Below are 22,786 nucleotides of genomic sequence, written 5' to 3'. Positions count from 1 at the left end.
ATATACCCAATAGCAACACATAGGTAAAACATGCATGAGGTAAAACTATGAAACCTTTTGTAAATTATCAGTCAATAGTTAAATTGCCCATATATTCTGCATCTTGGTAAATGATTGTATAGAAGATTGCATTGCATTGACATTTTAGGTTTTAGGTTTTAGGTTTTATGGGAGATACATTTTCACCTGCAAGTTCTTCTCTTTACAGGTATGCAACTTCTGCACCTTGGTCCACATGCTTTGCTCAAAATTTATACATAGAACATTGTCCTTGATTTCTGAAAATTTTTGAAGTCAGGTCACTACATCTTTTATATGAAAGAAATGAATAGGTCTTCAAAGTTTATGCTTCCCGTCTGGGGCGGTTTCGAGTGCGAGGAGCAGCTTGTGTAGGATCCTTATCCAGAGGAGCTCGTATTTCTTCTTCATTTTCCTCGGCATTCATAAATGCCTCACTAGTTGCAAGCTGAACAACAAAGCAGAAAATTTCAGATTAAATAATATCACTGGAAGTGACAAAAATTAGTTTCCCTATATTATTGTCAGTTCAAGGGAATCAGACAAGTATTGCAGCTTAAGTAAATGTTATTTTTCTACTGAAAGAAACAAAATCAGATAAAAAAGAAACAATAACATGAATTACACTGGAATACACGGCAGATATCATTTAACTGACCAATAAAGAAGAAACGGTTCAAATCTGAATCAACGGTCAGTTAAATAACATGGTAGAATCAGTCCACTACCAACATTTCTTCTATATTTTAACGCATTTCTTAACATTTTCTCCAACACAACATTTCAGCAGAAGTAGAACAAGAGAATGTTCCATAACCTTGACAGCAATGTAACTGATCTCATAGAGGAGCTCCCACTATTTGAATATTCAGATCCTTAGCTTTTATTTGTTTTGGTAGCATTCATTTCACTTTTTAGGTCCATCAATAAGTTTGTGACAAAACATATATCACTTCTGACCTAAAGCAGATACCACCAGTTCATGAACAAACAGGAACGCCCATCCGATCATGCATTTTCATATCATTATCTCATCGTCTGTGGTGATTTTAACTGTTGTCTACAATTCTTTTGTAAAACAGAACAATATAGTATAGAGAACTTGCTAGAAACTGGAACTTGACTCTTGCATAAAAGAGCAAGGAGTAACAGCTCAACACATGAGCCCCAGAGAGAGACTAATCTCCACAGCAACATATCTTCACACCAGATGCTGCACGATACTTCTCCTGGACAAACTAAAAGACCCCACTTCGTGGTGAAACCAAATATCAATCAGATGAACAGAGCAAATAAGCAAATTAAGTGGACTCATCAACCATTTTCAACCACAGGTACAACAAAACAAAGATACCCCAAGTTCAACGGGTGACAGTAACTTCCCACGCAGCCCCAATCATCGACAACAAAACGAAAATCATAGGAAATAATTGAAAAAAAAAATTCATTAACAAATCAACTAATCATTGGGGAATTTCATAAAACAGCTGTAGCTCAACCGCACAGTAATGACCCAGCCCACCTCCTCGAGAAAATCCTGGTCGAGTTTGTCTGCAATTCGAATGGAGACAAAGATGGTAACCAAAAGAAGAGACAGAGGGAAGAGGAGAGCAAAAATGAAAGTGGAAGCGGTCGGTGGGCCTGCCCTGGTCACGACCAGACTCCTCGGCCGAGTTTTTCTGAACCTGGCTATATAGAAATGACGCAGCTGTGAAGACGAGGAGAGGGATGCATTAGATACTGGGCTGAATCTGTGGCGAGTTTGGATGAGACGATTTGGATTCGGAGAAGCAGGAAAGAGGGAGACTGGGGAAACGGCAGTAATAAGCATGTTCATACGGGGGAAGGAGACTCCAAAATCCGAGAGAAGAAAAAAAAGTGGGAATTAGAAGTAAATCGTATACGGACTAAAGGGAATAAGTTATTCTATAATTGATTAATAATTATAAAAAATAAATAAATATAACAACAAGATAGATAAATAAACGAAAAATAATAAAATTTATTAAAAAAATAAATAATTAATAATCAAATTAAGCAAACTCGAATTAAGTTCGAGCGTGGAAATCAAATCAAATTACTGTTTAGAAATCGAACCATAGATGGCCTAAAATTTTGTAATTTTTATTTTTGCTGTAGTCACGGTTGCACCACTCTGTGCACCGGATCCCTTTGTACTTTGACAGTTTATTTAAAGATTAAAATGGGTATTAGGTGAAACTACCACCTCCGAAGTAGATAAGGATCCGGAACCTTGTCCCGTTTGTCGTGTCGGATCCGTTGAATTACATTCGGACTCTTTCCTCTTCTACTCGATTCTCATTTCGCGCAAAATTTCCTTCCGCGGGAAAGTCCACTGATACGTTATCGGTTCAGCCTTCTTCACTCCTTTCACTCCCCGAATCCCGGCGAATTTCTCCCTTGTCTTATTCTTGGTGCTGTTGTTCTTCCTCTTCTTCTTCTTCGTCTTCTCTTCCTTGCTCACATGGTGGCTCTATCTCAGTACCCGTCTTTCTCTCGTTGTCTCTCTCACTTCTCGCCTCCGTCTCCCTCTTCTCACTGCATCCAGACCGCTCTCGTCAAGCTCTCTCCGTTTAGGTTACGGAGACAGAGTCAGTCCTGCCAGGGTTCATGGACTCCAAGGTTAGAGTGTCGGAGATCTTTTTGTTCCGCGGTCGCTAAACAGGAGGAGGCTGGGGTTCTTCAGTCTGATTCGATGGGTGATATCGTTCGACCGGATTTTCCGATTCTCGATCAGGTAAGGTGAACTGTGGGGATCGGTTATATATTTCGTATTTGTAAGTTTTTTTATGGGAAGTTTTTGACTTTTATGGGATTAACTGGTCCATGTGCTTATTATTTGTGCGCTGTTGTTTATAGAATGTAGTTTTCTCCGCAGTTGTGAAGAAAGAAATTTTTTTGCCTTCATATTCTGTTAGCTGGGGACTTATTCATGTAACTTTGATAATTTTTTTGTGAACTTGATTTGTTTTCGTAATAACATCATTGAATTTCTTCCTCCTACTTGTCATTTGAAATTCTTCAGAAGCTTTCTTATTCTATCTTCATTCATATATGCATTTGAGTCTCTCATCTCAGCTACAATCTTAGAATCGGAACCTAGATATAAGGAATATAAGGTTGGTTTTGGTTTTCAGTGAATATCATCCAAGACCTCCTAATGACATCCAAAGATGTCAGATATCAGCTGGAGTGGCTATCATCACAAGGTAACTTCATTGGTGGGGATCTGGAATAGTTAGCCTTAGGTGAAGAAGAAAGAATTCAAAGAGAGTCAAACTAAAAGGTTCTAGTTTTACCACACACCTGCCTCAGCTTCCACATTTGCTTCAAACGTGCCTTCTTCTTGCCCATTTACCCCATCCACACATAGCCAATCTATTGGGGTTCTTGTGGAATATTGTCTTCACCCTATTTGGTTTGCCCCAACTGTAGTATTATCGATAATAGTCTCCATTAACACCTTTTGTGCGATCTCTTGTTGTGTTTATCAACCCACAATTGTAGGCTGTTGTCGTACCTTTGGCCTCTGGGCCCAAATGAAATTTACCTTTTCCCAAAAAAAAAAAAAAAAATGAACAACATGCTCTAGTAGAATGGCTTATATTTGCAGTAGCTCATGCTTTTGACGACATCATTGTATCCTCTTATGATATTCTTCATTCATTCTATCAATTTAATCCAGTTTTAGGTCCTATATAATATATAAATATATAAATGCATATAAATATAATATATATGTATAAAGAAATCTGTAGGTGTTTCTTCTACTCCTAATCTTATCATATCATGGTGATATGCCTTAAATCTTTTGATTCCTTGCGCGAACATATACATAGCCTACCTTGTTATAATTCAAAACATAAAACAAGTAAAGACTATAATGAAAGACAAAACACTTAATGCTGCCATGTTGAAGCGTGTGCAAGCTGTTGACTGTTGCTTTGTACTTGTTAGTTGTCCTTCATATATCTCATACGATACAAGTGACCTTGATATTTACAAGAGTTAGAGATTTCTTTGTGGTTGGTATTTTAATGGACAATAGTAGTATATACTGGTGGGTGTGAGTTGTGGGTTTGGCGTCGGAATTTTTAAATTTCAATTTCCTAGAAATATCAAAATTCATGTGAGGCTCTATTATATATTTGTTGCATTGATATTCGGAATAAATGTATTTTTCTCTTTTGTTTTTAAATGGTGAGAAATTTTATTAAGAGAAGAGAAGACCAGAAAGAACACTGTAAAAGTTGGTCCATGTCTGTGCTAAAGCAACTAACCAAAGTTAGGGCCTTTTTGTAATTAATAAGCAGTGGAATTTTTTGATCTTGGATAAATTGGGGAATATTCATAGTACTCTCCCTCAGGTGTGGGCTTTCTTTATGACTCTCACATATGGTTATTTAGGTGGATATGGGCACACACTCTGATACCATGTTAAAGTTGGGCCTAAAATGATTACATGAAATTAGGAGACCTCCTCCCAAGTAATAAGTATTTTTTTAAAAAAACTTTAATTGTTGGGTCCATGTGGGATTATTCTTGATAAACACAAAGAGGACAGGAATGCTAAAAAAGAAAAAACAAGTCACTATATTGCAAGATATTTTGAGGAAGCGCCAAATTTACAATAGTTAGTTAGAGAAAACACTCCCCCTCTTCTTCTCCTTGTAGGAGATTCAGCACCATTGACTGAACACTGAACATGGTTCTCCAAGACATGTGAGGACAAGAATAGGTCAGCCATATGGAAGAAAGGCCCATTAACCCTCCAAGGGGGCTATACTGTACCCATGCCCCCATTAATGATGAACAAGGAGTCCCTCTCAATAATTAGCAAAAGGTCAATTTTCTCATTCTATCGAACTTCCAATTTCTTTTGACAAAGAGGAAAGTGGATCTTACTAGCATTGGTCGTCTCTTCTTTCTTACTTATATCTTGTGCGACGAATAAGCAAAAGATTTCTCACTCTGGAATTTTGTATTCTCAAGATAAATGTACGTATCAAGATTAAATATTCCCAGCTGGTAAAATATTTTCCATTAATGCAACATCGAAGTATTTTCAAACTATATTTTTTTTTAATGCTAGTTACTAACACATATATAGGAGTCAAAGGCCCAATCTACATGGTTGATAGATTATCAAAATTGAGTATGATAATAAGTGATAAAACATCGTTGATAGATAACCAAAATTGAGTCTGATATTAACTGCTAGAGCATGATTGATAGAGCGATAGTGATTTGTAGGTACATAGAAGTGGTTGCTATGTGTACCAGCAAACTGAGTTTGCTTGGTGCTCCTAACTCACTATTTAGAAAATAAAGAAAAAAAAATTGTTTGGTTCATATAGCTGAAATTAACAGGGTTTAATTTGAGATGATGATCAAGTGACCAAAGAGTTGCAAGGGGTGTCTCTCCAATCCCTCGTTGTAAGGGAGCCCCTTCCTAAGATTTTATTCTTGTAAGCTTTGCTTTGGAATAAAACTTTCACCATCGTAAAAAAAAAAAAAAGTGACCAAAGAGTTTCCATAGCTCTTGATGACTTGGTGTTCTTGCATGAGAATTGCTTATGTATTTTGAATTTTGTAGGAGGTGAATGGTTCAAAATTGGTTTACTTGGACAGTGCTGCAACGTCACAAAAGCCCTCTTTTGTTTTGAAGAAATTATATGGTTACTATGAAACCTACAACTCCAATGTGCACCGTGGCATCCATTTCTTGAGGTAGATGAAAAAATATGCCTGGGTTTGTTTCTTTTGTTAACCTCTACTTCTGTTCCTATATAGTAGTATATCTAGGGGTGTCAATTTTCCTGTTTAACTGGTTTTATGTTTACTGTTCACTAAACGGAATGGAAGTGCAATAAAAATTTTACTTAATTAACTAAACGAATCATTTTACCTCGTTACCATTTATCATATATTAAATGAAACAAAGTATGGTAATTGCTGTTTCATACCCAATTACTCATTACTGTCTAACTCTTAAGGGTATAAAAGTAATTTTCACTATATTAAAGGTATAACTTAGAAGATAGTATCCCGATTTCTCTCAAGAAAGGCAGAAGATAATCTTCTTATAAACATTGTTTTAAAGATGATGTATTTTTTTTAAGGACTTTGTAATGAGTATGGTTTTTACAATTGTTTTATAGGTTTTTTAGGTATTAGGAAGTGATGCCATGTTTTCCTTTTAACTGGTAAGAATTTTTTAATAAAATTTTACTTATTTACCCGTTTACCCGTTTATCTAATCAGTAATTGGGAAAATAAATTTGAATAGAATGTTTTTATTTTTAATGGGACAAAACGGAAATGGAATAATGAAATGGTAATCGGAACTGTGTAGATAATAGCTTATTCCGTTTCGTTTATATATGATTAACTCCCCTAAGGGAATTTCTTTATATGTTAAGAATCTACTCTGTATTTTTACTTATTTCATATATTATATCCATCTGTTCATATTTTTGAGTAGCATTAAGTGTTCTATATTGAGCCCTAAATATCATTTTGCTTTAGGCTAGATGCTCATCCATTTTTTTTTCTCTTCAAAAAAAAATATAGTGCTAAGGCCACAGATGAGTATGAGTTAGCTCGGAAAAAAGTCGCTAATTTCCTCAATGCAGAAGAAACAAGAGAAATTGTGTTTACAAGGAATGCTACTGAGGCCATAAACTTGGTTGCCAATTCTTGGGGTCTTTCAAACTTAGCACCAGGGGATGAGGTGAACTTTCTTCTACTTCCTCTTGTTTCATTCTTCTGTAAATTCTGTTTCAACCATTTTTCATTCCTGTGTTGATTGGTTTTGATTACTTTTTTAATTTTTTTTTTAGATCTTATAAAAGTTCTAGTTATAAAAATAATGGTAAAGTACAAGGAGAGACAAGAAATCAGCCCTCAGGGGGATGGACGTCCCAATTACAAGTGCAGGGCGGGCTAGAGACACCGCCCTTAGCATACTCATCAGCAGAACTATTCGCAGTGCACTAAGTGTACTGCATAGTTGGTTTTGGTTACTTTTCTCTAGTTATTCATAAACTTATGTTTCTTGTGATCTATAGTTTTTTTTGTATATCGTTAAATCTACTTGTTGCAGGTCTTACTTACAGTCGCAGAGCATCATAGCTCCATTGTTCCATGGCAACTTGTTGCTAAAAAGACCGGAGCCAGTCTTAAGTTTGTTAGTTTGACAGAAGAAGAGATTCCAGATGTTGGGCAGTTGAAGAGCTTGCTTTCAAAGAAGACAAAGATTGTGATCATTCATCATGTCTCAAATGTACTTGGTACTTTCTTTTATTAACTTACAAGGATAATTGTTATTGCTATTGTTGTAACTTTTTTAGGCATATTTGGAACATTATAAATTTATTTAGTTGTCTACATTAGATGGTTTGCCAATTGGTCTTAATGGTTCATGGTTTACTTTATCAGGTTCTAGTCTTCCTGTTGAGGAGATTGTGAGTTGGTCCCATGCTGTTGGTGCAAAAGTGCTGGTAGATGCTTGTCAGAGTGTTCCACACATGGTCGTAAATGTGCAAAATTTAGATGCTGATTTTCTGGTTGCATCTTCTCACAAGGTTTCAGCTTTCTTCTGCAAAATCCGTCTCAGTTTCTAAAGGTTGCTAAATTAAATTTTGACTTTAAAGTAGAGAGTAGTGAAAATGTTAAGTGAAAAATTGTCTCAGATGTGTGGACCTACAGGCGTTGGATTCTTGTATGGAAAAAGTGAACTCTTGTTAGCAATGCCGCCTTTCTTAGGTACTCGACTCTCAAGTTTGCGGTTTGTCCTTTATTTTATGAGCTGTGGAGGCATTAACATCAGAAATTCTTTGTCTAGGTTTTTATCTTTCTAATATAGTTATGGTTTTGATCAGGTGGAGGAGAAATGATTGCTGATGTATTCTTGGATCATTCGACGTTTGCTGAACCACCATCAAGGTTAGGAACCTTAATTTAACTTTTAGAAGAATTTTTATTTTTTTTAATTTGAGAAGATTTAATTAAGTAGAAAGATACAAGGAGGGCACCCTCAAAAAGGAAAGAGGAAGAACAGCAACAAGTACAAAAATGAAAAAGAAAGATAAAGAAACATCAGAGCTAAATAAGAGAGCCACGACACCAGTTCTCCAGAAAGAAGCTAGCCTAGGAACCACAACTGGGTAGGTTGTCGTAACAACAAGGTGTTGTTGAGAGAACCCATCATGAGCATGAGTGTCTGCAGTTTGGTTGACTTTCTGAGGTTTGTGCATCTAGATAATGTCAAGGTAAGAAGGGATGTCCATGATCTTGTCGAAAAAGCGAGGAAGATGCTGGGGGTGGGAGCTGCCAGATTCCCAACTTATGAATGATCTTAAATTGTCTTCAACAATGGCAAGGCCATAGAAGAGATCATAGTAGAGTCTTAGCCCTTAATCAAGGCTCTAATCTCTGCCTCAGCTGAGTCAGCCTCTATATATAAGTTCGATGTTTCCCATGCGATCACAAAGAATACCAAACAACACATTGGAGTGGTGATACCATATAACATGAGAGCTACCATCAAAATTGAGTTTGAATTAAGAAGGGTTAAGCGGTGTCCATTTATGGCTGCATGTGAGGGATGGAAAAGGCTGCAGTGTGTCTCCAATTATTACAAGTGTTGGCTTTGGGGAGGTGGCTGAATTCAGGAAACTTACACAACACCACCACCCCCCCCCCCCCCCCCCCCCCCCCCCCCCCCCCCTATAGGGTGAAGTGAGTCAAACCCTCAATAATCCCACTGACAGTGTGGGAGGCCTCAAAAGTTGTTTGGTTTATTTCTGTTCAGATTACTTAGATTACAGCAATGAAGGATAGGCGCTGGAGAGTTTTGTCTGATTTTTATTTGGCCAACATTCATGTTTTTCTTTTTTTGAATGGTGATAACTCACACTTTCACCTTTTACTCCTGGTAAAACTTGGACTCTAAGGCCTCACGCTAGAAACCCCTTATATGACAATCCCAAGTCACATTCATGTTTTTCTTTCCAAGTGATAAATTTAGAATTTCTTGCTCTAACCGTTTTTTGAGAGTCCTTGGTTTGTGTCCACATTTTGTTATGTTCAATCAATCTTCCATAATTATATTTCTTGGCAGGTTTGAGGCTGGAACACCTGCAATTGGGGAAGCTATAGCTCTTGGGGCTGCAATTGATTATTTGTCCAACATTGGGATGCAAAAGATCTATGAATATGAGGTAAATTTGATCTTGTTCCTCTTTGTCAATATTCTTTTCCTTTCTTTACTAAACAAGGTTTGATGATGAGTATTCGAGTTTAGGAACAATGTGGCATTTTTGAGTGTTAGTGCTAGAAAGAGCTGGAGTTCAGGTGAAGAAGGAAAACAAAGAGAAAGAAGAGCTTAGAAGGAGAGCAACGAGACGGCATGAGCTAGGGTTTTGCACCTGTAGAGAGCTCGAGTATTTATAATCAAGGGTACAAACCCTAATACATGATAAATATGGAAAAGAACTTAAAACACTTAGTAATTACAAGGTATGCCATTTAGTGCTTCTTTCAACACCTCCTCAAAATGGTGCAAAAATATCAAATATACCAAGTTTTTTGCAAGTAGTACCAAAGAGTCCGGCTGCAATGGTTTTTGTGAAAACGTCTAGCTGATTTTTGGAGGGAATATATTGCATAGATGTGGCACCAGCTTGTAGCTTCTCTCGAGTGACAATCAATTTGGATGTGCTTTGTACTTTCATAAAAGACTGGATTGGCCATAATATTATAGTAGTTTGGTTGTCACAATGAAGTTGCATGGGTTTGGTTATTGGAAACCAAGTTTTGTCATTAAAGACCTAAGTCACAACAATTCACCTGTTGCATATGCTATGGCCTTATATTCTGCTTCAACATTGGATTGAGCTATTGACCCTCTCTGCCCTTTATGCAACTCTGCGGTCGAATCAGTCAATCACATTCTGCTTCATTGCTCTTTTTTGTGGTAGGAACAGAGAGACGAAGTTGCAATTCTGTGCGGCAGTGGGTCTGATTTCTTTTAGCAAGATGCTCAGTGGTACTCCCCTCCTTGGGCTTGGAATGCTTTTGATATCCGCATGCACTGGTTTCATTCCGTGGGGGCTTTGGAATGAACATAACTGGAGGCATTTTGATGCTAGAAATAATTCTGCGATAAGGGTGGCTGATTATGTCTATGGTCAAATCTCTACATGATTCCTTTCTCCTCCTTTGCTGGTTCATCTATCCGAGATAATTGGAGCATTATTGCAAAAATGCGGTGTGGAACCAAGACCCCGGTCATGCAAGAGTGGACCCCCCCCAAAGCCTGGTTTCCTAAACTTAAATTTTGATGGTTCTTCTCAATGAGCTCTGCATTTTCCGAGACCATTATGGTGGTCCTCTTCTCATTGAGGGTGACTTGAAATTGTTTCTCAATTTTCTTGTATTTGATCTCACATCCTGAGATTTGCTAACTCGGTGGCAGATGTGCTTGCCAAGTCAGGAGTGTCCTTTCAATCTCTTGTTGTTAGGGATTTGCTCCCCTTTTCTTTGTAATTCTTTATTTTTTTGTTAATATATACATCCTTTTCAAAAAAAAAAAAAAAAACATTGGATTGAGCTACCACACTTTATTTTTTGCTTCTCAAAGTGACCAAGTTGCCTCCAATAGTCGTGCAATAATCTGAAGTGGGTTTTCTGTCATAAGAAGAACCAACCCATTCTGTATTTGTAAACCCTTAATATTGGTGTGTCCATTACATTTATATAATAAACTTTGACCTGAATTTTTCTTTAGATACTGAAGTTTTTTTAATGCCAATCAATGAGGAGGTTGTCATTGATGCATAAACTGATTAATAACATTTATTGAGTAGGAGATGTCTGGTCTTGTAACTGTGAGATAAATAAGTTTTCCAACATCTACATTTTCTCTAGATGCCGACATAGTTTAACATTTGGTTCCATAGGAGTATCAACCGGTTTATAACCAAGTATCCCTGTTTCTTTAAGTAAATCAAGCAAATACTTTCATTGAGACAAAACTATGTCATGACTAGATTGAAGTACTTATATACTGAGAAAATATTTTAACAAACCAAGATCTTTGGTTTGAAACACTTTGGTCAAATTCTCCTTAACTTGTTGAATTCCCATGGAATCACTTCCTTCAGTGATAGTATCATCTACAAGAACAACCAAAGTATCATACCCTTGTTGTGTTTTTAGTAAAAACAAAATGATCGCTTTTTCATTGTTTAAAAACCAAGTCTTACCACAACTTTGGTAAATTTATCGAACCAAGCACGAGGGGATTGTTTCAACCCATAAATTACCTTCCTGAGATGACATACTTTCTTCACCTCGACCACATTACCAGGTGGTTGAATCTTATAAACCTCCTCAGATAAGTCACCATGAAGTAAGGCATTTGTAACATCTAGCTGAAAATTATTTTATTTACAACTAGCAGCAAAGGATATGAGAACACGTAGGGAATTTAACTTAGCCACTGATGAAACAAGTCTTATCATAGTCAATGCTATATGATATAGAATACCTCTTAGCCATCAACCTTGCTTTATACTGAGCAATTATTCCATCCAGAATATACGGTAAGGTAATACCCATCTGCAGCCCACTGTTTTTGTGTGGATGGAATTACTACTAAATCCCAAGTGTTATTTTGATAAATTGCATACATTTCTTTGTCCATGGCAACTTTCTACCTTGGATCAAGACGAGCCTCCTTATAAGTGGTAGGGTTACGAGAGACAAACAAAGGGTGCCAAGAAGGTGACACAACTAGAAGACAATATGTGATTGGATAAAAAAAGTGCAAGTGGGTGAGAGGTAGAGAAGTGGGGCTCCTCACGAAGGACAATGAGTCTTGTGTTATATGGTAGGCCAAACATAATAGGAGAAGATGGAAGAGAACTTACTTCAAGACCATAAGAGGACTCTATAGAAGAGTGATCGACAATGGGAGAGGAGATCTCAGTGGGCTGCTCATCATGTAGGATAGGTGGATGCGGTGGAATAAAAGGTCTTGGCATCCTTGTAATAGGCTCGAAGGAAGGCGGAGAAACACTAGAATAGAGAGGTTGTTTTTGAAAAAAAGTTACATTTGCTGGGATAAATGTTTTTTCATGGACTGAGAATAAAAAACGTATCCTTTTTGAGTTTTAGAGTAACCAAAGAAGATACATTTAACTGCTTTAGGACTGACTAACTTATTTTGGTTGTGGATAATGTTATGCACGAAAGAAACACATCCAAACAAATGAGGAGGTAACAAAAAGGCATATAAGTTTGTAAACAATTTGGAGAGGAGAATGGTGTTTGACCCGTAAAACACTAGAAGGCATCCGACTGGTAACATGTAGTGAGAATAGCATGAGGCCAATAATATTGAGGTACATTCATGGATAACATAATAGCTCATGCAACCTTTACGAGATGCCTATTCTTCTTTTTAGACACACCATTCTGTTTTGATGAGTAAACACAAAAGGATTGATGAATGATGCTCTTTTTTTACATAAGGACTGAAACCGAGAAGAGAAATACTCAACATTATCTGACTTGAAAATTTGAATCTTATTGTTAAATTGATTTTCAACAATAGCAGAAAATGATTAAAAAACAGATAAAACTTCCAATCTATCCTTCATTAAATGAAACCAAGTTACTTTAGAAAAATCATTCACAAAAATCACAAAATACTTAAACTGAAATATTTGACACAGGAGCTGGTCCCCAAACATCTGAATGAACTAAAAAAAAAAGAATTGAAAGCTACTTTATCTTGCCTAGGGAAAACCATAGATCTGTGATGCTTCCCAAACTCACAAAACTCTCAACAATTGAGTAAGAGATTTAGGAACCAACTTTTGTAAGTAAGCCAATGAGGGATGGCCAAGCCTATTATGCCACTATTTTGCATCTAGATTGGTTGTTACTGCAGGTGTCGGAATGGAAGAGTCCAAGAATTAGAGACCTCTCTCATGGCTGCCACCAATTACCCATTTCGTCTTGATGTCCTCAAAAACACAATGAGAGGGAAAAAATGTTGCAGAACACTTAAGCTTTTTGGTCAATTGACTAAACTAATAGGATGCTCAATGGAAATTATGGAACAAACAACTCATTATTGACTGATAGAGAAGAGGATATATGAGAGGTACCAGTACACTTGCAATCCATCTGCAATAGATACGAATTGGTTCATAACAAAAGGGGATGAGAAGGTTAAGTTACCAACTTTATCAGTAAGATGTTTAGAAGCTTCAGAATTAATAATCCAAGGTGATGAATTGAAACATGAACTAAGAGCATATATACCTATGGTAGCAACAGTGGCTGAATGTGCACTTGAGGGAGTAGCCATCAATGTCTTGAGTTTTTGTAAGAAACCATAGTCCTCTTCTATGAAAGTCACCTGCCCTTTAGAGGGTCTAAAGTGACCTCTTTACTGATTTTTATGCCTGGTGTTGATGTATTATTAGCTTTGTGAAAATCTGGTTTCCCATGTAAATTCCAACACTTCTCAACTATATGATTATTGAGGCTACAAAAGATACACTTTCTATTTTGACCAGAATTTAAGGTAGTAGTGGAATCACCACCTCTTTCTTGATCTCTACCACCAAATCGACCTCTTCTTCGATTATAGTTGCCATTTCCCTACCTTGGGAGAAGTTGAATGTTCTAATTGCTCTGACTGAGATGTAGGTTGTTTGTGTGGGATTCTGAGCATTGCAACACAAACATCATCAAAAGAAGGTCTAGCAAAAGAGCTAAGTGCCTGAGTTTTTGCAACTTCAAGATTGGGCTTTAAGTTGGCAAGGCATATGACAGAAACTAGTGTTTCTCTTTGTTTTTCTTCAGTTGCAACGACTATAGGATATGACTTTGCAACTTTCCACTCTTGTAAGAGACCTCGAAATCTTGCAAAGTACTTATGGAGATTATCATCTTGCTTTATTATATACATCTTTCGGAAAATATCATAAATTTCATGAATATTATTAGGAGTGGAATATAACTTAAAATAAGTCAGTCAAACATCTGTAGCTGTATCTAAGTGAATTGTGTCAAGTGTTCAACAAGATCTCTTGTTATAAGAAACCTTTTGACAGATTGGGACTCTGATGAATAATTATTTAGCCCTTTTAGTGGAATGGTAGTGATTTTTAAAAATGATGTTTGCTGAATTCAGCATAGGAAGACTTTTAACTTTTTTTGAACCTTCAGCCATTAGACCATCCACAAAAATTCTTCAATTACTCAAGAGGAAGAAGAATGATACAAGTGAATAATTAGGGAAACTGAGGGAAGAATAAGTGCTGAGATCAACTAGATGAATGAAATTCCAACACTTGTATGACAGCTCATGTGCACAAAAAACACAATAGATGAGCTATAGAATGAAAAACACAATGGCTGAAGTAACAAACCTTCCTTAATGATTCCTTTGATGCCCACGAAACTTTTAAGACATGGGGTTTTGTTTAAGCACTAGGAATCAAACAACTTCTTATTCAACTATTAGCTTGAAACCGTAATTTTGGGTTTAATGACTTTGAGATTATAAAACTCCTTCAAATTTTAACAACATGATCAGAATTCATAGAGAAGTTTTCGTATTTTATAGAGTGATTTTATGGCATCAATAATACTGATTTTTGAAGCCAAGTAATTACCGAACCAAAAACTCAGTTTTAGCCTTCTTATTGCTGTCAAAAACGATTTTTTTAGGGATTTCAAAGCTTGACTTGAGAGATCAACGAGAGGACTGAGATTGATGGTTTTGAGAATAAAAAACACAAAAAAGGAATACCTCAACAATCTGGCTTAATTACAAGGACTTGTTGGACTATTTTCAGCACATAGTTGCTTCAAAACTTGATGGGGGAAGTCCCTCTTTCCAAGCTCTTTGCATAACTTTAGAGCAGTTTAACAAAACCCTAGAATATCTGCTTTTATACCATATTAGATTCTAGAGTTTCATGCTTGAAAGAGTTGGAGTGGAGGTGAAGAAGAAGTAACAAGAAGGAGAAGGAAAAAAGAGAGAAAGAAGAGCATAGAAGGAGAGCAAGGAGAGGGCACGGGCTAGGGTATTGAACCTCACAAAGATAGTTCAAGTATGAGCCTCTCCTCTCCATGATGTCTTATTTATAATCAAGGGTAGAAACGCTAATACTTGATAAATATGAAAATAGTGCGTCTTCAATATTGGAGTTCAAATTAACAATGGGTCTGAACTAGAAGAGTCTGGCTTTGCGTTCTCGAAAACTCGAAATTTATTTTCTTGAGATGATGTCGACAAAGCTGGGTCCAATTTACTATGGCTAAATGGATATCTTAGAACGTAAATATTGAAATTATTGAAGAAATACTTTCAGATATTACATTCATGAAGATTTGTTTCATGTCTGAAAACCCACATCATATATTGAATATCTGAATTTTCCTTGGGTCTTATTATATCTGGAAATAAGGAGAAAAAAAGAAACAGAAGGATTTCAGTAAAAGAGAGGAGAAGAATAAGGTACCTGAAGTAGATGATGTTGGATAGGGACCGACCCCTCCATATCTCATTTATATCTAGTTAAAAAACGATTAGAAGAAAGTTTAGCAAACAACCAAACAAGACAGACTTTTAAGTGGCCTGTCCAAACTACACCTTGCTAATAACATCACTTGACAGGTCTGATACCCTATTATCAGATAACCGAACAAACTTTTTAATTTATTTGGGTAAGTAATGTATAACTCACTAACTGCTTATCTTTATCTTTAATGAAGTATATCTCTTACCAAATTATGTGGTGTGTTTCGGATCACTTGAGTAATGATTCAGATATCAGGTCACATATGTTCCTTCTCCAATCCATCTACAGATCTGTACTTACGTGTCTTGTGGAGTTTAATATTTTTGGAATGAAATTTTACTGTAGCATGTGATCAAAAAAAATTTTAAATTTGCTTCTATTGGACATTTACTGGCAAGCGGGGTCCAGATTTTTTTTTCAAATCTGTTATGCTTCAAGAATCTCTCAGCTTGTCTTGTAAAATTACTGGCAAGCAAGATGTCTGGAATTTCTTTCTGAGGCCCTTGACTTTGGACTGTCATTTTCTTTTTCTTTCAGAAAGAACTAGCTAGCCATCTTTATCACAGTCTCCAGTCCATCCCCGGTGTTCGCGTATATGGGCCTGCACCCTCAGAGACCATCCATCGAGCTGCACTTTGTTCATTCAATGTTGAAGGCATCCATCCAACAGATATTGCAACCTTTCTTGATCAACAGGTATAGCGATGGTCAATTATCACTCTATCATAGTGAGTGCTATATTTATGAAAGTAAATCTATGTATTTACTTTACATTGAGGATATTATTAAATAAACAGAAATGGTGATACATCTATTGATTAAAGTGACAATTCACATTGCAAAAACTGTCAAACAGTGGTAACCCATCCGTATTGGAAATATGATCCTGAATTTTACATTTCTCCATCTTTTATATATTTGCAAATTGTGACCCATAATAACAAAGAAATGAAAAGGTTGCGATGGTTTTATTCCCCAGGCTGATCAGATGTACATGCTAGTCCAACCCAAATACTTCCACAAATTGAAGAGTTTGTTTTTTTGTTTCAGCATGGAGTTGCCATTCGTTCAGGGCACCACTGTGCCCAGCCTTTGCACAGGTTCTTGGGCATCAATGCGAGTGCACGGGCAAGCCTTTACTTTTACAACACCAAACAAGATGTTGATGATTTCATTCGGGCACTCAAAGATACAATCAGTTTTTTCAGTTCATTTCAATAAGATTTCTGCCACAGCTCTTCTGCTGGTTGTGGGTTTGTATCCCATCATCTCTCTTTAAATTAAATGTTTAATTCCCTGTTCTACTGTAAATAGTCACTGTTTTTCATGTGGAGCATCATGATGGTGTTTTGCTTCTAAATGTAACTACTCAGTGCCACATGAAAATCCTTTCTGAATATGGTTTCTTGATCTATTTACACCAGATTCATCAAGTTGATGATTTATCAGCAGTCTCAGCATAGACGAAGATGAATGACATCCTTTACATCGACCAGAAAGTTAATGTCAGTATTTTGGTTTTTTCCAGACATCTCATTGATGGGTAAATCCAAGACATCTGAGAAATAACGTTCTTTAATGTAATTTAAGAAGTGAACCAATTGTTTCCTTCCCCTATAAATGCGAAGTGTTTTACTCGAGATGTATCAAGCGTGATTCTTTGCTTTAGTCTTGGCCACCCGAAAACACAGGTTGAGTCATCCGAGTTAAGCCGAGGACTTGTGAGTTCAGTAACAGGAGTCATGGTGATGAGGAATTTGCCCAGAAAAAAAGGTGCACCTCCTTATTGCATCCAAATCAGTTCAGTTGACTCAGGGGTTAACTAAGCAGGTTGGAAAAATATGGTTTGAATGTTATTTTTAATCCCTACTGACGTTACTGTGTTTTATTGTCTCTTATCGAGATGAATTAGCTCACTCCATGGGTGTCCCACTGCTCTAACAGCTCTTAACATCCAACATCACCTGGTCAGTGGGGTTTAACAGCGAGACAAGATGATGGCGTGACCAAATCTGGGAAAAGGGTTAAGGACAAACCCACCGTTTGTTTTTTCTCATTTCAGGGTACTCTCTCCTACCCGACCTCAACAATTGCAAAGAATGCTTGTTGGAAACCATGATATCTTCGTCTTATCCAAGCCTTTGTTGTATTTGCATCAATTTTTTCGTGGCCTTGCTACTTGTCTGTTTGCAGGTGATGTGTAGCAGGAAAAGCCTTAGCAGATAAAGTTTGCTGGTTTTTTTCTAGAGGTTTGGTTTCTGGACACTTGGTCAGGGTCTAATTAATTTATATATGTATATTTAATTTTAATTATATATTTAAAAATAAAAGGATTTTTTAATTTTTTTATACAATATAATATATATATACAAGACAGGGTCCCCTATGTATAGGACCGGGACCCCAATGATCTTTACTTTTGTTAAGAGTAAAACAAGGCATAGATGAAAGAACTCTTATTTGGAAATATTTGGTCCCCAAGCCCTTCCCTTGAAAACTTTAAACTAGTTGAATGGCAGATGCTTGACCTATTCTCATATAAATTTTTTAGTGGGTGTCCTTTAGAAGTGGTGACCACAGGGTAGGGAGGTCACCCTTAACTAAGCATGTGGCTGGCATGCTGCTTGTCTGGTGCTAACAAGGTAGGGATCCCTAAAGACCATTAACCATCTTCTCCAACACTTGGAAGTGGAGTGGCTTTTTAGAGTTTTGTCCTTGTTGATACATAGGACATAGCATTGATTGTCACTGAGTCACTCAAGCTCACATTTCTAAGTTAGACATGAAAGGATTTTTAGATTTATTTTTTTTCCCATGTATTGACTGGAATAAAAATTACATGAAGCATACAAGATTATTTTTTGTTAGATTTTTCATGAAAAATAATGTTATTTATGTTTATTTTGTTGTTCTTTTTTAAAAAAAAAAATGAAACTGAAATGAACATTATGCATAATGGAAAAATATCAGAGTGAATGTGTTGTTTCCTACAAGGGACAGTTTGTGCCACCATAAGAACAAAATGATAGAAAAAAAATTCTTTTCCTTTGACTAGTTTTCTCAATGGAAATTTTTTTTATTGGAGAAAATTCCCTTAGATTGTTCACCCTAATAATAATATAATTTTTAAATAATTAAAAATAAGATTAAAATTAGAGGTAACTAATCAAGAACCTCTTTAGTACTTTTTAGATTATTTTTTTTTATCGGAGCAATTGGTGGAATTTGTAAAAAATTGTGACAATTTAAATAGAAGTTTCCTATTGCTCCGATAGAGAAATATAAGGAATTTGTAAATAGAACAATACCCACTAGAGATTTCATAAAAAGTAGTTGTTTAGTGATATTAATCAAAATATCATATGCTTTAACCAAAATAATAATTTGGGAGTGTTTTTTTTCATGTGGATTACTCTATTTTATACTAAATTATCGTGTCTAATTTTTGTACATTTTAGTGACACATATTTGTGTCCCTTTAACGATATAATCTCATTAATTATTAAATTAAATTTATTCTTTTTTTGTTAATCCTAAATTGTTTGTATAATCTCAATTCAAATCAAAATAATTATGACCATGAATGAATATGTTGCATTCTTTGGGAAACATATTTATTATTTGGGAAATGAAGGTTAATTCGTTAATTTTTATCTCTTTAAAAAATTCATGTTAATTACCAAACTGTCTATACATACCATTTTATCTATTTATTTATTTAAAATGGTAAGAATACCAAAAAATTAGTTATTAAATTTGAAGTTTTAAATTAAAAATTATACCTGAGTTATATAAAAATTTTAATTGTAGTTCTCCTCTCACTAAATCTTAAGACTACATCTACGTTTTGGGTATAAATCTATTGTAATAGAAAATGTATAAAATTAATAATATATTTAAATTAATTTTAAAAATATATATATAAATAAAATAAATTTATATATTCGTGCAACTTGGAAGCTTATTTTCTATACAATAAAATAAAATTAAAATGACAGTATAAGATATTAACTAGAGTTCTTCAACTCGGTGTCCTAGAGATCTGAGTTAGATCACCTTAAGCCAGTTTGAGGCACTTGAGTCCAAGGCAGGACTCGGGTGATTTACAGGGGAATCGTCTACGCCTAATCCAACTCGTTATCCTCTAATTATGGGTCGAGTCGTCCGAGTTTTACACCCTTGATCTTAACTATAAAGATCATAAAAAAAAGGCCTCCAATAGTGGCAAATTTGTAAATTTTCACTTGACAGCGAAAGGCCTAGTTTTGTTGACTCTTTTATTTAAAATAAAAATTCCTTCCTATTTTTTCAAAGCGGCGACGGCGACTCGTGCTAGAAGATGGGTCCCACATTAGACACTTGATAGTCAGTTTTGGACCCTGCTTTGCCGTGTCGATACTCGGCAGTAGTCCAGTCCCTCCGAAGTCACGCACAGCCGCCTCTCTCGGTGGTTGACTCGTGGGCCCCACTTAAGTCATCAATGTGGATTTGCCGAGATGGGGCCCACAACAATCTCCCCGTCTCGCCGCTTCCCGTTTCTGCCCCCCGTTCTTCTATAATACTACAGTTAATACCAAAATCTTGCTCTAATTTAAATTTTAAAAAAAATGCCAAAATGGGGAAATTTATTTATTTTTATATTTTATTTCAATCCGCTTAAATTTCAAAAATACAAGTGTGGGTAATTAATTAATCAAATTTATTTATAAAATGACTCAAGGGTGGACATATTTGCACTTTCGGATATGATTTATACATGGCAGAGGCCTATCAATCAATATGTATTAGATTTCAAGGTACTTGATATATAAAAAACTGCTACGTGAAAGCCAACAAGAGAGGCCAGCTGTATCGCACACACAGCCGAAGTAGCCGGCTTTGTAGCTCGCAATCAGTGCCTTAAGGCTTCCGTGCTAGTATGACTAAAAAAAATTCTGACCCGTTTACTTCCCTAATCAGGACCGTCCATCGGATCCACTAAAATGGACGACCACGATTAACTGGTCACCCACACGAAGAACGACCACGAGGCAGTTGACTAATTTGTTAGTTGTTACCAGTCCAACTTGAAGTGGGTCCCATAGACATCACCCTCCATGTCAAATCCCTACCTCTGCGCACCATCTGTCCCATAATGAACGGCCCATATTTGACTTGTTTGTTGGAACTCTTACTCTAAAACGATGGTGTGTGACAGAACGCAGGTGGGTCCATTCATTATGCGTCAGCCGACGGTCACTAGCTTAAAAAACAGGAAGGGGCATTTTCGTCCATGGAATTGAGATAAAGAGAATTTAGATATAATTATTAATAAAAATTATTACTATCCATGAAAATATTATGATGATTTTTAGAATTGGTTACATTGCTGTTCGAAGTCTAAAACCGTGACTCGGAATGAGAAAACACTTTTCCTTCCATAAATTTTTTATCCCATCATATTGGGATAAAAATTATAATAATAAATACGGGTAGAGAGAGAGAGAGAGAGAGAGTAAAGAAAAAAGTGAAAAGCTCTCGGAAACTTACCAGACCGCCATAAATTAAAATTTAAGATTTTGAAAAGTGGCCAAAAAAACGGAACAACGGCGCTTATCCATTCCGTATTGCACGAGGGGCGCGCGCCAAAAGGAGTGGTAGTTTCGTCATTTTGTCAGAAGTTGACGATTTCACGCTCGAACTCGGTTGAGTCGAATACAGCTAGCTCGTCTTCCTCCCAGGAGTACTTGTCCATCCACTTCAGGTCGGGTATCGAAAGAGGAAGATCCACCTCGAAGCCGAAGGCGTCGACGGCGTCGCCGTACGAGAACTCGTCTACCGGCGTCAGATCAGCGTAGCCGAAAACCGACGTCGGAGAGAGGATTTTCGGCAAGTCTTCGCCGTCGACCGAGTCCATTTCCAGTTTGAGGTGAGCGGCAGCGACTGCGGTGGCGGTGGACGGGAAGTTGGTGACGGCGTCAGGGCCGCGGAGCTTGACGGCCGCGTTGTCGTAGACGGTGGCCGCCTCTTCCGCCGTATCGTACGTCCCGAGCCAGACGCGTTTCCGCCGCGTCGGGTCTCGTATCTCCGCCGCGTATCGGCCCCACGGCCGCCGTCGCACACCTACGAATCTCTTCAGGCGCTGCTGGCTCGTTTCTTCCGTCGGCCGCCGCAAACCGACGAATCTCTTTAGGCGCTGCTGGTTAGTTTCCTCCGTCGGCCGCCGCGTGCGGCGGGGAGTGCGGCGGATGTCAATTTCGTTGATGTGCCGCTTCACTCGCCGCACCGCCGCCGCCTCCTCCTGTTCCTCGTCGCTGGACGAGTCCGTGGCGTCCGCATCCGTCACAATAATCCGTACAACCTTCTGCTGAGATTCTGCTACCGTTCTGGCAGCCCAGTGATGATTTCCAGCCACTTTCCTCCTACACGCTGATTTTCTGGTCGTCAAAACATGCTCCGAGAACTTGACTCGAGCTCCAGAAAGACTCGAGTATTTGCTCGCCGTCGAATACATCGGATCGGACGACGAAAATGAATTTCAAATCAAGCATCAAACTCAAAAAAGAACATCCGAAATCCCTCACCCGCTCCAACTGATCTCTCCGACACCAAAAACTCAACAGACTGAACAGCGTACCATCAAAACCAAAGAAATCGATCTTCTGGACGCTCAATTAAGCAAACAAGATCACAGCCGACACACAGAAACCAACACCGGACTCGGGACTCGCGACTCACGAGCAAAACCGCTTGAGAGGTTTAAGGGGGTTTTTAGCACCGGAATGTTTCCACCAACGGAAATCTTTTTCTCCGTCTCCGAATCTTTGATTTCCGAAGCTTCTGAGAAGAAGATCCACGTGCAGTGCGACCGGTATCGTCACACATCGAGAAACTTGGATTGATGAGCCTATAGAGAATCTTACATTCCTCTTTTGAAAAAAAAAATGCAGAGGAATTCGTCGGGAGAGATCTCCGGAACTGCCGGCTTTCTGGCCGAAGCTTGTGGCAGAAAACCAGAAGGTCCAGAAGAAGTTAACCAAAAAAAAAAAAAGACTTTGGAACGAATCTGTGTTCGATTCGGATCTTCGAGTTTTCGATTTGAGAGGGGTTAAGATCGAGATTCGAGCGGCACTGTGAGAGAGGAAAGTGGCGGGGAG

The 22,786-nt window shown here is 37.4% G+C and overlaps 2 protein-coding genes and 1 long non-coding RNA gene across 5 annotated transcripts; 1 reads left to right on the top strand and 2 right to left on the bottom strand.

Annotated features, from left to right (window-relative positions):
- Nucleotides 1-250: 250 nt before the first annotated feature.
- Nucleotides 251-1,886, bottom strand: LOC137966698 (uncharacterized). Its single transcript, XR_011116235.1, has 2 exons — nt 1,541-1,886; nt 251-466 (listed from the first exon to the last, which is right to left on the bottom strand). It is a non-coding gene; the product is annotated as an uncharacterized lncRNA (long non-coding RNA).
- A 489-nt stretch (nt 1,887-2,375) lies between these two features.
- On the top strand, nt 2,376-17,935 carry LOC137966108 (cysteine desulfurase 1, chloroplastic). 3 transcript variants are annotated; one of them, XR_011116183.1, is made up of 13 exons: nt 2,376-2,776; nt 5,636-5,769; nt 6,613-6,772; nt 7,145-7,331; nt 7,480-7,625; nt 7,734-7,806; nt 7,923-7,986; nt 9,164-9,263; nt 16,188-16,346; nt 16,701-16,903; nt 17,075-17,480; nt 17,595-17,713; nt 17,844-17,925. XR_011116183.1 is itself a non-coding variant. In XM_068812597.1 (11 exons), exons 1-10 carry the CDS (start codon nt 2,504-2,506, stop codon nt 16,869-16,871), a joined length of 1,467 nt encoding a protein of 488 aa, XP_068668698.1. In that variant the 5' UTR covers nt 2,376-2,503; the 3' UTR covers nt 16,872-16,903; nt 17,075-17,545. The 3 variants fall into 3 exon arrangements, 1 of the variants encoding a protein (XP_068668698.1); XR_011116182.1 differs by having other exon boundaries at nt 17,595-17,935; XM_068812597.1 differs by lacking the exons at nt 17,595-17,713; nt 17,844-17,925 and having other exon boundaries at nt 17,075-17,545.
- A 3,222-nt stretch (nt 17,936-21,157) lies between these two features.
- Nucleotides 21,158-22,786, bottom strand: LOC137966187 (pathogenesis-related genes transcriptional activator PTI6-like). The gene has a single exon (XM_068812732.1). The coding sequence runs from the start codon at nt 22,141-22,143 to the stop codon at nt 21,304-21,306; it is 840 nt and encodes a 279-aa protein (XP_068668833.1). The 5' UTR covers nt 22,144-22,786; the 3' UTR covers nt 21,158-21,303.

This window comes from Aristolochia californica, unplaced genomic scaffold, assembly GCF_029961685.1.
Source record: "Aristolochia californica isolate CCGP_79_NKW_82.1479 unplaced genomic scaffold, dmAriCali1.0.hap1 SCAF_5, whole genome shotgun sequence".
Classification (NCBI taxonomy): domain Eukaryota; kingdom Viridiplantae; phylum Streptophyta; class Magnoliopsida; order Piperales; family Aristolochiaceae; genus Aristolochia; species Aristolochia californica.
Note: the sequence above shows the minus strand (reverse complement) of the source record. Positions and strands in the feature narration are given on the sequence as shown.

Bases quoted from the DNA above. Each gene is read 5' to 3' on its own strand.
- LOC137966187 (XM_068812732.1), bottom strand. From the start codon at position 22,143: ATGTATTCGACGGCGAGCAAATACTCGAGTCTTTCTGGAGCTCGAGTC.
- LOC137966108 (XM_068812597.1), top strand. From the start codon at position 2,504: ATGGTGGCTCTATCTCAGTACCCGTCTTTCTCTCGTTGTCTCTCTCAC. The intron at 7,626-7,733 runs GTTTCAGCTTTC...AAATTGTCTCAG, and splicing joins TGGTTGCATCTTCTCACAAG to ATGTGTGGACCTACAGGCGT. The intron at 16,347-16,700 runs GTATAGCGATGG...TTTTTGTTTCAG, and splicing joins CAACCTTTCTTGATCAACAG to CATGGAGTTGCCATTCGTTC.